Genomic DNA, 14379 nt, shown 5'->3' with positions numbered 1-14379 from the left:
TGTATTGATGGGTAAGCAGGGGAAATTATTTTTAACACACCTTGTGCATAATCTTGTGTTCCCACAACTGTGCCTTCATTTATCTAGCCAATTCTCCTTCTTAAACTTTCTTGTGCTATCTGCGTTTTGTTCCCGTGCATAAAGCAATTAACAGTGCCCTCTTAATCTGGAGGCTGTGCCCCGATGTGGAGATTGTGGCAGTCTTGTCTAACTAGGGTTCACCGGTACGGTGGCACAGTAGTTGTCACTGTTGCTTCACAGCTCCAGGGTCCCAGGTTCGAATCCCAGCTTGGGTCACTGTCTGTGCGGAGTCTGCACGTTCTCCCTGTGTGTGCGTGGGTTTCCTCCGGGTGCTCCGGTTTCCACCCACAGTCCAAAGATGTGCAAGTTAGGTGGATTGGCCGTGCTAAATTGCCCTTAGTCTCCAAAGTGGTTGGGTAGGGTTACGGGGATAGGATGGAGGTGCGGGCTTAAGTAGGGCGCTCTTTCCAAGGGCCGGTGCAGACTCGATGGGCCGAATGCCCTCCTACTGCATTGTAAATTCTATGAATTCTAACAATTCCCTCAATTTAGGGAATTGGCGTTGTGCCTTATCTTAAGAACAGGCAATTCTAGGTTCCTCAACTCCTTAATTCAGATACCTATTAGTTTAATTACCCCTCTTGCGCAGCATCCAATTCTGGACGTCCTTGCTGTGGTACAGGGGCCAAGATTGCACACTGTCCTCTGCAACTGGGCATATTCCTGGGCGATGCACCCTCGTGCACTGACTGTGCATCTTTAGGCCCTGTTGGATTCCCTCACTGCCACCTCGTACTGTGCTGTTGCTTTCAGTAAACTAGCCAAAGCCCCCAAGCCCATCTTGTGCATTTTATAGCCTGGGTCACACGACAAGCGTATCACGACACTGTAATAAATTGTGAAAATGTACTTTAAAAGCTTTTGGGGAAAAGTGGACTGATTCAAAATGGACTTTGACGAGCTCACTGTCTCTTTTGGATGTGACCACTAAACCCAGGGAGACAAATGGACGTGACAGGCACTTCAGAATTCAAAAGACGTCTCACAGGTACAAGTAGAAGCCATAAAAGCCACGACAGCAGGTGGGATTAGTATTCTGACTGTAATCAAAGCTATCATTACGCCTTATTTGGAGGATGACTTGGCATTTGTTACAGGGGTCACCTGATTATAGCAGCCAGCTCGGTACTCTGCTAAAGTTACAGCAAAGCAAATCCAAGCTGCTTTCGGAGACAGAGCCTGAGGGCAGAACTTTATCACACAGGGAGAGACAGACCAACAAGCACAGCCATCAAACTGCCGTAATCGACCAGGCTGAAAAAAGGGCCACACCACAGAGAGATTAAGAAACCCCCTCTCCTTTCCTGTACCTGGTTCTATCTTCATGCTCACTTGAGAAAACCAACCTCCTGCAGATCGACTGCAGGAGCCGTCGCAACTGCAGAGGCGTTTCTGCAGCTTCCTAAGCCTTCATTTCAGCCAACTATGAAGGAACAAACCTGCAACAAAATGGAGACCAAGATACGTTCCACTTTAGGTTCCACTGTACCTAGTTTTGTGTGTGAGAGAGTGAAAGTGACATTGTTTTCTTCAGTAACCTCCTGGGAAAGGGTTAAAGAATCTGCTGTGTTAGAACATACAGTGCAGAAGGAGGCCATTCGGCCCATCGAGTCTGCACCGACCCACTTAAGCCCTCACTTCCACCCTATCCCCATAACCCAATAACCCCTCCTATCCTTTATTAGTCACTAAGGGCAATTTAGCATGGCCAATCCACCTAACCTGCACGTCTTTGGAGTGTGGGAGGAAACCGGAGCACCCGGAGGAAACCCACGCCCACACGGGGAGAACGTGCAGACTCCGCACAGACAGTGACCCAGCGGGGAATCGAACCTGGGACCCTGGCGCTGTGAAGCCACAGTGTTAATCACTTGTGCTACCGTGCTGCCCTGTTATTTAAAACAAACTCACTCACTCCAAGAGTTAGTAATACGCACACTCGCAAACATATAAATGATCACAGGGAATAAAAGGTGACACCTTAAAACCGTGACACAATTTTGTGGAATAATGCCACTCGGTAGGCGGCCATTGGGGTCAGTTTTGTGTGTTCCCGCTCTTTGGATAGTTCCACTCCTCTGCTCCTTCCCCATAGCCTTGCGATTTTTAAATGTTTACTTTTGCCTCCCTTTTGAAAGTTAGTATTGAATCCTCTTCTACCAGATAGGCAGGTAACAGAACTCCGAACACTCGCAGCCTGCTGCACGTTATAAAAACGTTCCCTGTCAGAATTTTTATTTCTTGTTTATTGTTTTTATTAGGTAACCATTAATTTTACCTTTTGTTTATTTAGCGATGGTCCATATTTGATCAACCATATTTCCCGTAACAGCCTCCCCGAACAGGCGCCGGAATGTGGCGACTAGGGGCTTTTCACAGTAACTTCATTTGAAGCCTACTTGTGACAATAAGCGATTTTCATTTCATTTCATTTCATTTCAACTGTTGAACTTTGCTCTTCTGGCTACGTAGTCTCTGTACAATGGGGTAGTGCATTCACCTCTGATGCGGAAGGCGGTGGGTTCGAGCTCCACTCCAGGCGCTGGAGCCCATAATATAGGCTGCTATTCGAATGCAGCACCCGAAGGATTGTGGAAAGACTGGATCTATCGCTCATCCTTCAGATGAGACATCACAAACAGAACCCTGTTGACCCGCTCCAGAGAATGCACGCAATCCATCCCTGCTCTTTGAATAAAGAGCAGGGGAGTTTTGCTAGTATCCTGACCAACATTTACCCTGCTACCGATATTGCTAAAACAGATCAATTGCTTATTTACCTTGTTGGAGCGTGTGGGGCCAGATGTTTGCAAACTGGGTATGGTGTTTGTTGACAAAATAACATTTCAAAAGTATCTTATTGGGTGTGAGGACCAGTGTGATATCTTGAGGATGCGGAAGATACTAAAAAAAGCATTTCACCGAATAAACCTGTGATCTACCTAGTTTCCAAAGCTCTGTAGACATCTCAAAACATCATCCCGTTGCTCCTAATATCCTGCTTCTCAACCACTTTGAAAAGCTAGGTGCCCCTTTGGGATTGCTTCATGAATGTCTGTGCCTTCCTGAACCAACCTCGTGCTGCATAACCAAAAACAGCTGCCAAATTCATTTTTAATAATCTTTATTGTCACAAGTAGGCTGACATTAACACTGCAATGAAGTTACTGTGAAAATCCCCTAGTCGCTACACTACAGCACCTGTTTGGGTACATTGAGGGAGAATTCAGAATGCCCAAATCACCTAGCAAGCACGTCTTTCGGGACTGTGGGAGGAAACCGGATCGCCCGGAGGAAACCCACGCAGACCCGGGGAGAACATGCAGACTCCGCACAGACAGTGACCCAAGCCAGGAATCGAACCTGGGACCCTGGCGCTGTGAAGCAACAGTGCTAACCACTGTGCTACCGTGCTGTTGATTTTTTTTTTTTTTAAATTGTCTTTTTATTTATTTGTCATTTTGACTAGGACCTTTTCAAATGACTCGCTAAAGTCGAGCTGCGTGATTTTAAAAAAGATACAGAATAACAACGAAACACTCTGTTGTCACTGTTCCTTCATCATTGCCGGGTCTAAACTCGACAAGACCATGGGGGCACCTTCAGCAGGTTCATCATCACCTTCATGAGGGGATCGAGGATGTGAGATAAATTGGTGCAACACCCATATCTCCAAGAATGATTTTTAAAAAAGAACTCTCCACCACTTTTGCACAAGAGTTTCAGTACATACCAGACAGGGACCGATCGCCATTTGTAAACCACTGCCATCTTAGACTTATCATCTCTTCTGTTACAAAACTCTCACATCTGCTTGTTTTATAAAGTTTTTTTCCCCTCTCCTCTCTAGTGATCAGCTGACCAAACCCATGATTCCCTCGGGCACAATGGAAAATTAACTGAACTAGGATGAGCTATTTTCCAGCCTTCTGTTATTTCACGAGCTGTGAAAATATTCAACCGTAATCTCCCAGAAGAACTGGTTCCATTTTCTTCCACCTCACCGACCACCACTTTTTTTCTCTATGGTTTAAGAATACTGCAGTCATGTTCTCTCATCTCTCTTACCTTTAATAGCGCGCAATGTTCTTCCACTGTTTTGTTCATTGTGAACCATGTTTTAATCCCTCTTGTTAGTCCTCCATTTATTTTCCTCGTTGTTCCTCCTTCAGGACTTTCCATAAAACTCCTCGTTTTTCCTTCAAACTGTACAATATATTTTTTGCATGAATTGTTTAGGCCCAGGTGTCTTTGGCACTCCATTTTGGTGACGGTTCACCCTTTTTTTAGTCTGTTAATCTTAAATCAGTCACTTCTTGGTCCAGTGTTTCACGCATCCCCCATCTAGCTGTCATTATTTCCACAGAATTTATCTCTCTTTTGTGTTTGTCCTGATGGGCAGAAGCCACACCCTCCATTCAGCACTTCCTTGCTATTATGTGGCTCAGATCTGGGGCTGAGGAGCAACGGGACCCGGACGTGCGTCGGGATCTGCCACTTGGCACCTCCAGTCGCGGATCGATGAGTAGTGTGGATCTAAACTCCCTGCCGGATCTGCTCAAGGGACGGAAACCTGTACCGCAATCGACTCCATGATGGTTTCTGTGGTCAAGAGCCCTCTGTGGTCTATCTCACCCAATCCCTGTTTCTACGGCCGCTTGTTGGGGTTGCCAACTGTGGTTTAGCACAGTGGGCTAAATAGCTGGCTTGTAATGCAGAACAAGGCCAGCAGCGGGGGTTCAATTCCTGTACCAGCCTCCCCGAACAGGTGGCGACTAGAGGCTTTTCGCAGTAACTTCATTGAAGCCTACTTGTGACAATAAGTGATTATTATTATTAAATATATTCCTGGAGGTTTCATCACATGACCTAACCCCACACTCCAGCCATTAGTTGGCCAAAACGTCCATTGTTGTGACATAGTGCCTTTCCCTCTATTCCAATTGGAAAGCAAAAGGACTCATTACCCAATTGGCCGATAGTTGACTATCAGTCTCACAGCCTTCTTATCGCTGTTTGGTGAATTGGACATTCTGAATTCTCCCTCAGAGTACCCAAACAGGTGCCAGAATGTGGCAACTAGGGGCTTTTCACAGTAACTTCATTGCAGTGTAAGCCTACTTGTGACAATAGAGATTATTATTATTTTCCCCCATTTTCAATATTGCTATATATGGTTTAAAAAAAAAAGTGCAAAGAAAATGATAAATGAGACAAAACCTTCCGCTGATTCTTCTCTAGGTTTCACACAGCCATGCCAGGAGATTGAGCTTCAATCCCTGCACACTCCTGGCCCATTCTGGGGGGTGGCCACCCTACCACTCGTACAACCCTTTGCTTCACTGATGGTGGTCATGCCAGTAGTCATAGGGACCGCATGCTCTGGAATTCCTCCCCCCCCCCCCCCCCCACCCCACTACTCTTTGCCTTCCTATCCAGACCCATCTTAAAATCCACCTCTGACAACGCTTTCCCAATCTCCTGCTTCTGCGTGGTGTCCATTGTCTGTCTTGCATCTCTCTCATCTCCTTTTGCTGTATCTGGAGCTCAACCCATTTGTTGAGTCGACAGTGGATTACCTGCTTATTACCTTGGCGATGTGTGGCCTTGCTGTGTGAAGAGTGGCTGCCATGCCTCCTTCATTTCAACAGGCGGGACACTTCAAAACCCTCGCAAAAAAAAACAAACCCAGCAGATGCTGGAAATGGGAAATAATAACTGCAGCATGGTGGGGAGCACCGAGGGAGAGGAACTGAGATATTGGCCGGAATTCTCTGGCTGTTGGGATTCTCTATTTCCGCCACAGTGCCAGCCCCCCCCCCACTGTGTTTTTTTCCAGGCGGCATGGGTGGCTTAAACGGGAAATCCATTGACAAGCAGCGGGAAGAGAGAATTCGGGCGTCAGCGAATGATGTCCGCCGAGAAATGCCAGTCCAATGTTTCAGGTCAATGACCTTTCATTAGAACTGATTATCTGTGCAGTGCTTTGAGCGGTTGTGAAAGGTGCTATATCAATGCAAGACCTTTCCTGTGGCAGCACTAAGTATGGAATTGACAAGACGGCCATTCCTCAGATTGGTATGCCCTGAATTCACCCGTACTGTGATAACTCGGGAAGTGACTGTGTCATCTCTTTCAGGGGTCAGGTTGTTTGAATAACGTGCGTCCTTTTCCACCTCTCCGCAGGCTCATAGCGACAGAGCTGGCAAGAATTCATTCCATACACGCCCACAACGGATGCATTCCTAAACCCAACCTCTGGATGAAAATGCGGAAGTACATGGCTCTCATCTCCTCGGAGTTCACACCAGAAGCTAAAAATACTCGGTATGTACTCAACAATTGCTCTTTATCGAGATCAGCTGGACTAGTTATGCAGTGAGAGACCGTTACTCTGCTGAATACAAAACTGGCTCCGTGAAAAGCTGGCCGTGAATTAGTTTTCAGCAGCTTCAGGCCTCAAACTTGTACAACATCCGTGTTACCTTGCATGTTTGCAGGAGTGGCTTTTTTGGATACCGAGTTCTTTTCCAAAATTGAAAAAGACAGCTATTCGCTGTTTCGATGTGACTTTGTGTATTAATATCTGTTCACCTTGAGAAGGCTGTGAGCTTTTTAAGTAAAAGAGGAGCAGGAGTAAACAATTCAGCCACTCGAGCACACTCCGCCAAACAACACAATCATGGCTGATCTCACCTAGGCCTCATCTCCGCCTTCCAGCCTGTTCTCCATAACCCTTCATCCCGCGACTAATTAAAAAACGATCTATATGTGATTGTGAGTGGGGTATTGGAAGGGGCACCGGTAGTGTTGGTAAATGTGTATGCCCCAAATTGGGAAGATGTGGGTTTTATGAGGGGGTTGCTGGCAGCAATCCCGGATTTGGCCACGTACCAGTTGATCATGGGAGGAGATTTTAACTGTCCTGGAGCCGAGGGTGGATAGATCGAGCCCCAGGTCGATGGGCAGGGTACGAATGGCAAGGGAGCTGGGGGGGGTTTATGGAGAGGATGGGTATGGTGGATCCATGGCACTTTCAGAACCAAGGGGGAAGGGAGTATTCCTTCTTTTCACACGTCTATAAGGTGTATTCGAGGATTGATTACTTTGTAGTGAGTCGGGAGATTTTGGTTGGGGTGGAGGGGGCAGAGTATGCGGGGATAGTTATCTCAGACCATGCACCCCACTGGCTGGATATTTGGTTCAGTACGGGACGAGAGCAGAGGCTGGGGTGGAGGTTTGACTCGGGGTTGTTGGCGGATGGAGGTTTTTCTGATAAGGAGGGGTTGGCGATTAGGGATTATGTGGAGTTCAATCAGAATGGGGAGGTGTCGGCGGGCATTTTTTGGGAAGTACTGAAGGCAGTGGTCTAGGGAGAAATTATCTCATTTACGGTTCGTGCGAATAAGGAAAGGAGGGCGGAACATGACCGTCTAGTGAGCGAGATAGTGGAGGTGGACAGGGAATAGTCGAGGGTGCCCACCGTGGAGGGGGGCGAGGAGGAAAAAGTTGCAGGGGCAATTTGACAGGCTGACAACGGGGAGGGCGGTAGGGCAACTGCGTAGGGCAAGAGGGGTGCAGTACGAGTATGGGGAGAAGGCGAGCTGCATGCTGGCGCACCAGCTGCGGAGGCATGCTGCGTCCAGGGAAATATTGAAGATCCGGACTGGGGCAGGGGATGTGGTGTCAGAGCCAGGGAAGATAAATGAGGCATTTAGAGAGTATTACCAGGGACTTTATGAGACAGACCCAGGAGGAGAGGAGGGGGACATGGGATGGTTTCTGGACGAGCTGGAATTTCCCCAGGTGGAGGAAGCAAAGAGGCAGGCATTGGAGGAGCCCCTGGGGCTGAGTGATGTGCTGGATAGTATCAGGGGTATGAAGTCGGGGAAGGCCTCTGGGCCGGATGGGTACCCGGCAGAATTTTATTAGGAATTTGCGTCGGACCAGGCACCACATCTGTTGGGGGCGTTTAATGAAGCGCTGGAGAAGGGGGAGTTGCCGGAGACGATGAAGCAGGCAGTAATCACACTAATCCCCCAAAAAAGGGAAGGATCCGGTGGAATGTGGGTCGTATAGACCCAAATCACTATTGAACACGGATGTGAAAGTATTGGCTAAGTTGTTGGCAGTGGGGATGGAGGATTGTGTCCCGGGGGTGGTTACAGAAGATCAAACTGGCTTCGTGAAGGGCAGGCAGCTCGCGAGTAATATAAGACGGTTGTTGAATGTGGTGATGAATCCGTCGAGAGCTCTGGTACCAGAGGTGGTGGGGTCCATGGACGCGGAGAAAGCATTTGATCGGATGGAGTGGCGGTACTTGATAGAAGGTAGCGAGGGAATGGACGGGACTCCGTAAGTGGAACTTAACAAAGCTGGTGGAAGAGGCTAGGGAGGATCTAAAGAGGAGGGATACACTGCACTTAACGTTGGCGGGGAGGGTCCAAGTGGTGAAAATGAATATTCTGCCGAGTTTCTTGTTTATCTTTCAGGCTCTCCCGATCTTTATACCAAAGGCCTTTTTTTGGAAAGTGGGACACAATCATCTCTGACTTTGTATGGGCGGGGAAGGTGCCGAGGGTGGGGAGGAGGCAGAGGCAGCAGGGGGGGTTGGCATTGCCAAACTTGCTTCATTATTATTGGGCGGCGATTGTGGACAAGGTGCGGCGGTGGTGGGAAGGAGAAGGGGTAGAGTGGGTTAGAATGGAGGAGGAATCTTGTAAGCGGTCTAGTTAGAGGGCTATGGTGACGGCAGCATTGCCAATGGCTCCGAGTAGGTATTCAGGGAGCCCAGTGGTACAGTCCATGGTGAAGATATGGAATCAGCTGAGGAGGCATTTTAGGGTGGAAGGGATGTCGGTGCTAACGGCGCTGTGCGAGAATCATGGGTTTGATCCGGGGGGGACAGTTAGTGTATACAGGAGGTGGAGGGAAGTGGGGCTGGTCAAGGTGAGGGATTTGTATTTGGAGGAAGGGTTTGCCAGTCTGGAGGAGCTAAGGGAGAGGGTAGAGCTGCTGAGGGGCAGTGAGTTCAGGTATCTACAGGTTAGGGACTTTGCACGAAAGGTCTGGAAGGGGTTCCCTAGATTGCCGGGATACACCCTGCTGGAGCGACTGCTGCTTCCGGATGTGGAAGGGGAGGGAAGAATTGGGGATATATATAAGTGGCTGGGGGAGCAGGGAGGCGAGCGGGTGGTGAAGATCAAGGAGAAATGGGAAGCGGAGTTGGGAATGGAGATCAATTGGGGAGTATGGAGTGAGGCACTGCGAAGGGTAAACGGGACCTGCTCTTGTGCAAGTTGTCATAATATGCACCCATGCACATAATGAGGTAAAAACAGGCAGTGACAGACACCAAGGTTAGCCAATCAACATACAGGACAGAACACAACCAACCACCAGAGAGAATACCAGAGGGGGGCTTCCAACTATAAAACACACGAGGCATCAGCACTCCGCCTCTTTCCACTGGTGACAACTGTAGTGACAGTCAGGGTGTATACATCAGTCAGCACCTTCTACACGTGGATCAGAGCTCGTCTGGTCTAGTAAGTTTGAGTTAGTACACTTAGAGTAGTCGAGTGTCAACCCACAGCCAGCTGTGTGCACTGTTACAGAAGTTCAATAAATCGTATTGAACCAACGCCTACGTTTGGTGTATGCTTTATCGTTCATCTGCATCCTGTTGCAGTCCGTGTTACCCAGGGTGAAAAACACGACATGATACCAGGAATCTACTTCATCTAAGTAATTTACCGTGAATAATTCAGTGACGACCAGCAAGTGCCTTCCAGCGGCATGGAGAAGATCCAGGCCCCTCGACCGCTCCGGATCTCCGGAAATCTCGGCGCCAACTGGCGGGTCTTCAAGCAGAAATTCAGTCTACACATCGAGGCCTCGGGCCTGGAGGATGCGTCCGATGCCAGAAAAATCACACTGCTCCTATCGACTGCGGGGGACCCGGCCATCCAAATCTTCAATTCGCTCACTTTTGCCGACGGCGAGGACAAGACCAAGTTCCAGACCGTGTTAGCCAAATTCGACAGTCACTGTGAAGTCGAAACGAACAAGAGCTTTGAGCGCTCCGTCTTCCAGCAACGCCTTCAGGGTAAGGATGAGCCTTTCCAATCCTTTCTAACTCATCTCCGCATATTAGCGCAATCCTGCAACTACGGGGACACCGCTGATTCCCAGGGATCAGATCGTGTTTGGGGTCCACTTCGACGCCCTGCGGGAGCAGCTCCTAAAAATAAAAAACATGATCCTGCCAGTAGCCATCGAGACGTGTAAAGTGAACAGGCGAAAAGTCGCTACTCCCGCCTTAAATCGGCTGAACAGGACCAACTTGCCTCCCACGAGGCAGAGAGTGTACAGCCCATCGCCCGAATGCAGCGCCTTAGCATCGATGAAGGCGGCCATTTCGCGTGCTTTTCCCAGGGTCCCACACATGCGCACCATGGACGGGAGAACAAAGCGGCTGAAGACCACACTGCGCAGGTGCGAGCGGCGGCTGACTGCACTGAGCATGTGCGATGACGCACTGAGCGTTACGACGTCAATGCCATGACGTGCCTGAACTGCGGCACCACTCACTTAAAGTGGCAATGCCCTGCAAGAGGCGGGCGATGTTTAAATTGTGGGAAGCCTGGCCATTATGCAGCCTTGTGCAGGTCTGCACCTCCGATCGTGGGCCACCGATCCCAGTTGCAACGCAAACGAGTTTGAAGTGTGCAGCAAGAGCTGCTGGATTTGGAACCTAGTAACACCACGGATCCAGAGGACGACTGCCTGGAGTCCCCATATCGTGTGGGCATCATTACCACGTATGACAAGGCCTCCTCAAATTCAGCAACACGCCTACCCATCCTCAACGTGGATTCTGCGGACGAATGGCGTGCTGTTGTACAAGTCAACCAATGCAGCGTCTGGTTCAAGCTGGACACTGGTGCTTCAGCCAATCTCATACCTCAAGCAGATCTTGCTCGCATCCCCAAAGGCAGCCACAAATTCTTCCGCCGGCCTGCCAGCTGCTTGATTATAATGGCAATGCCATCACTGCGTTAGGGTCTTGTCGCCAAGTACCCTCTTTGGCAGCGGGTCATACATCACCTTGCAAACGGTTGGCAGAAAGGGCAGTGCCCCAGTTCTTTAATGTCAACGATGACCTAACAGTTGTCGAGGGGATCCTCCTCAAGCTGGATCGTTTAGTTATTCCTCGCAGCCTCCAGAGCTTAGTGCTCAAACAGATCCACGAGGGACACCTCGGTATCGAGAAATGCAGGCGCAGGGCCCAGCAGGCTGTCTATTGGCCTGGCATCAACGAGGACATAGCCAACATGGTTCTCAATTGTGCGACTTGCCAGTGTTTCCAGCCTGCTCAGCCCAAAGAAACACTCCAGCAACACAAGATCATGACCTCTCCGTGGTCTAAGGTGGGAATCAACCTTTTTCACTCCAATGGACGTGACTACGTGCTCATAATTGACTACTTCCTGAGTTACCCTGAAGTGGTGAAACTGTCCGACCTCACATCAAGGACTGTCATCAAGGCCTACAAGGAGACATTTGCCAGGCATGGTATTCCGCTCACGGTCATGAGCGACAACGGTCCCTGCTTCTACAGCCAAGAGGGATCCAACTTCGCGAAACTATACGAGTTCAAGCACATTACCTCGAGCCCGCATTACCCGCAACCTAACGGGAAGGTCGAAAAAGGGGTCTATATCGTGAATCAGAGCTAGTCTGGTCTAGTAAGTAGAGTTAGTACACTTGGAGAAGTCGAGTGTCAACCCACAGCCAGCTGTGTGCATTGTTACAGAAGTTCAATAAATCATATTGAACCAATGCCTACGTTTGGTGTATGCTTTACCGTTCATCTGCATCCTGTTGCAGTCCGTGTTACCCCTGGGTGAATAACATGACACAAGGATGAGCCTGATACAGTTAAAGGTGGTGCACAGGGTGCATATGACTCGGGCGAGAATGAGTGGTTTCTTTCAGGGGGTAGCAGATGAGTGTGAGAGGTGTGGGCGGGGGCCAGCGAATCATGCGCACATGTTTTGGGGTTGTGAAAAATTGGGAAGGTTCTGGGCGGGAGTGTTCGCGGTCTTAGCCAGGAGAGTGGAGGAGGGAGTGGATATTTGGGGTTTCAGAGAAGCCGGAGCTCATGGACAGGAGGAAGGCTGATGTTTTGATCTTCACCTCTCTGATTGCACGGCGACGAATTTTGCTGGAGTGGCGGTCGGCATCGCCACCGGGGGTAGCAGCATGGTTGGGTGACCTGTATGACTTCCTGCGGTTACAGAAGATAAAGTATGAGTTAAGGGGCTCAGCGGGAGAGTTTGAGAAAAGGTGGGGGATGTTTGTGACCGTGTTTGAGGAGCTGTTCGTCGCCGGGAGGGTGGAGGGGGGGGGTGGGGGGGCGGTGAAAAAGGAGAAAAATCTGTACAAACTGTATAGTTGATTGTTGGGATGAATGTTTCCTGGGGTGTTTATTTGCTGTAACCTACTTTGATACAAGTTTGAATAAAATGCGTTTTAAAAATAAATTAATTAATTTTAAAAATATCTATCTTCTCAAATTTGTTTAGTGTTCCGGCATCCACTGCACTCTCGGGTTAGAGAATTCCACAGATTCACCACCCTTTGAGTGAAATAATTACTCCTCATTTCCGTTTTAAATCTGCCACCCCTTAGCCTAAAACTCTGGGACTGGATTGTCCGTCCCGCCGCGTCACATTTCTGTGTCAGCACGCTGGCGGGATGCTCCGTTCCGCCGGCTGGTCAATGGGGTTTCCCATTGTGGGGCAGCCCCACGCCGTCGGGAAACCCCCGGGCTGCCGGTAAAACGGAGACTCCCGCCGGCGGAGAATCCAGCCCGTGGTTTCTCCTTCTAGAATGTCCAACAAGTGGAAACATCCATTCCATGTCTGCCCTGTCCACACCCTTTAGCACCTTACACATCTCAATTAGATGATCTCTCATTCTTCTAAACTCCAGCGAATATCGGCCTCTCCAGCTCAATCTCCCTTCATAAGACAATTCTTCATCCCTGGAATCAGTCTGGTGAACCTTCTCCGAACCGCCTCTAATGCATTTACATCTTTGATGCAGGGGGATCAAAGCTGTGCCCAGTACTCCAGATGCAGTCTCACCTGTGTAACTACGAATAAAGTAAAGTAATAGCATACTTGGATTTTTTTGGAGGATGTTATTTTTTAAATAATTAAAATATTTGGTGTAAAAATAAGACAACAATAAAAAAATCTTTATCCCGCCTAATATTAAATAGCTTCATACGTCACAGAGTGCAAAATCCTTACGCTGGTGAAACAATTGAGAACCGGTTTGACAGGCTATGTTTGTACCCACTGAAGTTTCGAAGAGTGAGGTGCAACTTGATTGAAATGTATAAGATCCAGATGGTTCTGGACAGAGTGAGTGTGGAGAAGATGCTTCTCGAATCTAGAACTAGGAGTCACTGTATAAAAATACGGGGTTGCCTATTTAAAATGGAGATGAAGAAAAGTGTTTTCTCTCAGGGTCGTGACTCTCTGGAACTCTCTTCCTGAAAAGGCAGTGGAAGCAGAGTCTTTGAATATTTTTAAGGTGTCATGTTGAGTGCTCTGCTACACAGACGAACATATACGGTTGCGGATGGTTCAACTCAGTTTTATTACTAACAATAACAACATCTGTAAACCGGTTACTGTGGTTCGTTCATTACCCTCTAACCTGTGGACCTAGCCCTAACACTATCTTGGAGTGGCACTCAGCACATGGTGAATGTCTAAGTGGCTTGCTGTGAGCTCTGTGCCCTGAGCTGTCTCCTGCTGGAATGAGCGGGAAGTGTTGTGTTCCCCGTTTTATAGTGTGTATGCTCTTGCCTGTAATTGGCTGTGATGTTGTGTGTGTATTGATTGGTCCGTTGATCTGTCCATCAGTGTGTATGTGTGTTTGCACCATGATGTTTATCTGAATATCATGACATAAGGCAGAGGTGGATATATTCTTGGTAAGCAAGGGGGTGAAAGGTTATCGGGAGTGGGCGGTATGCAGATTTGTGGTTAGTGTCAGATCTTATTAAATGGCAGAACAGTTTCGAGGGGCAAAATGGCCGATTCCTACTCCTTGTTTGTATGTTTATAAGTCGCATCTCTGGTTAAATAGAGAGAAACCCTTGCACTGATGATTTAACAGTGACTCCACAGTCATTAGTGGAATGAAATGAATAAGAAATGCAAGAGTGGAGGATGAGGATAAGAACGATCGATCAGTCATGAAATCTGTTTGAACGCT

At 48.5% G+C, this 14379-nt stretch overlaps 1 protein-coding gene across 1 annotated transcript in view; it reads left to right on the top strand.

The window, feature by feature from the left end:
- LOC140406919 (ethanolamine kinase 1-like) overlaps nt 1-14379 on the top strand; it is a gene marked incomplete at its 3' end in the record, with an annotated part of 40525 nt that overhangs the window by 12611 nt on the left and 13535 nt on the right. The window contains exon 2 of the mRNA XM_072494774.1: nt 6268-6408. Coding sequence (XP_072350875.1) covers nt 6268-6408 — 141 coding nt within the window. The remainder of the gene's footprint in view (nt 1-6267; nt 6409-14379) is intronic.

The sequence above is a fragment of the Scyliorhinus torazame genome, unplaced genomic scaffold, assembly GCF_047496885.1.
Source record: "Scyliorhinus torazame isolate Kashiwa2021f unplaced genomic scaffold, sScyTor2.1 scaffold_1018, whole genome shotgun sequence".
NCBI lineage: Eukaryota > Metazoa > Chordata > Chondrichthyes > Carcharhiniformes > Scyliorhinidae > Scyliorhinus > Scyliorhinus torazame.
This window is presented reverse-complemented; position numbering and strand designations above follow the sequence as displayed.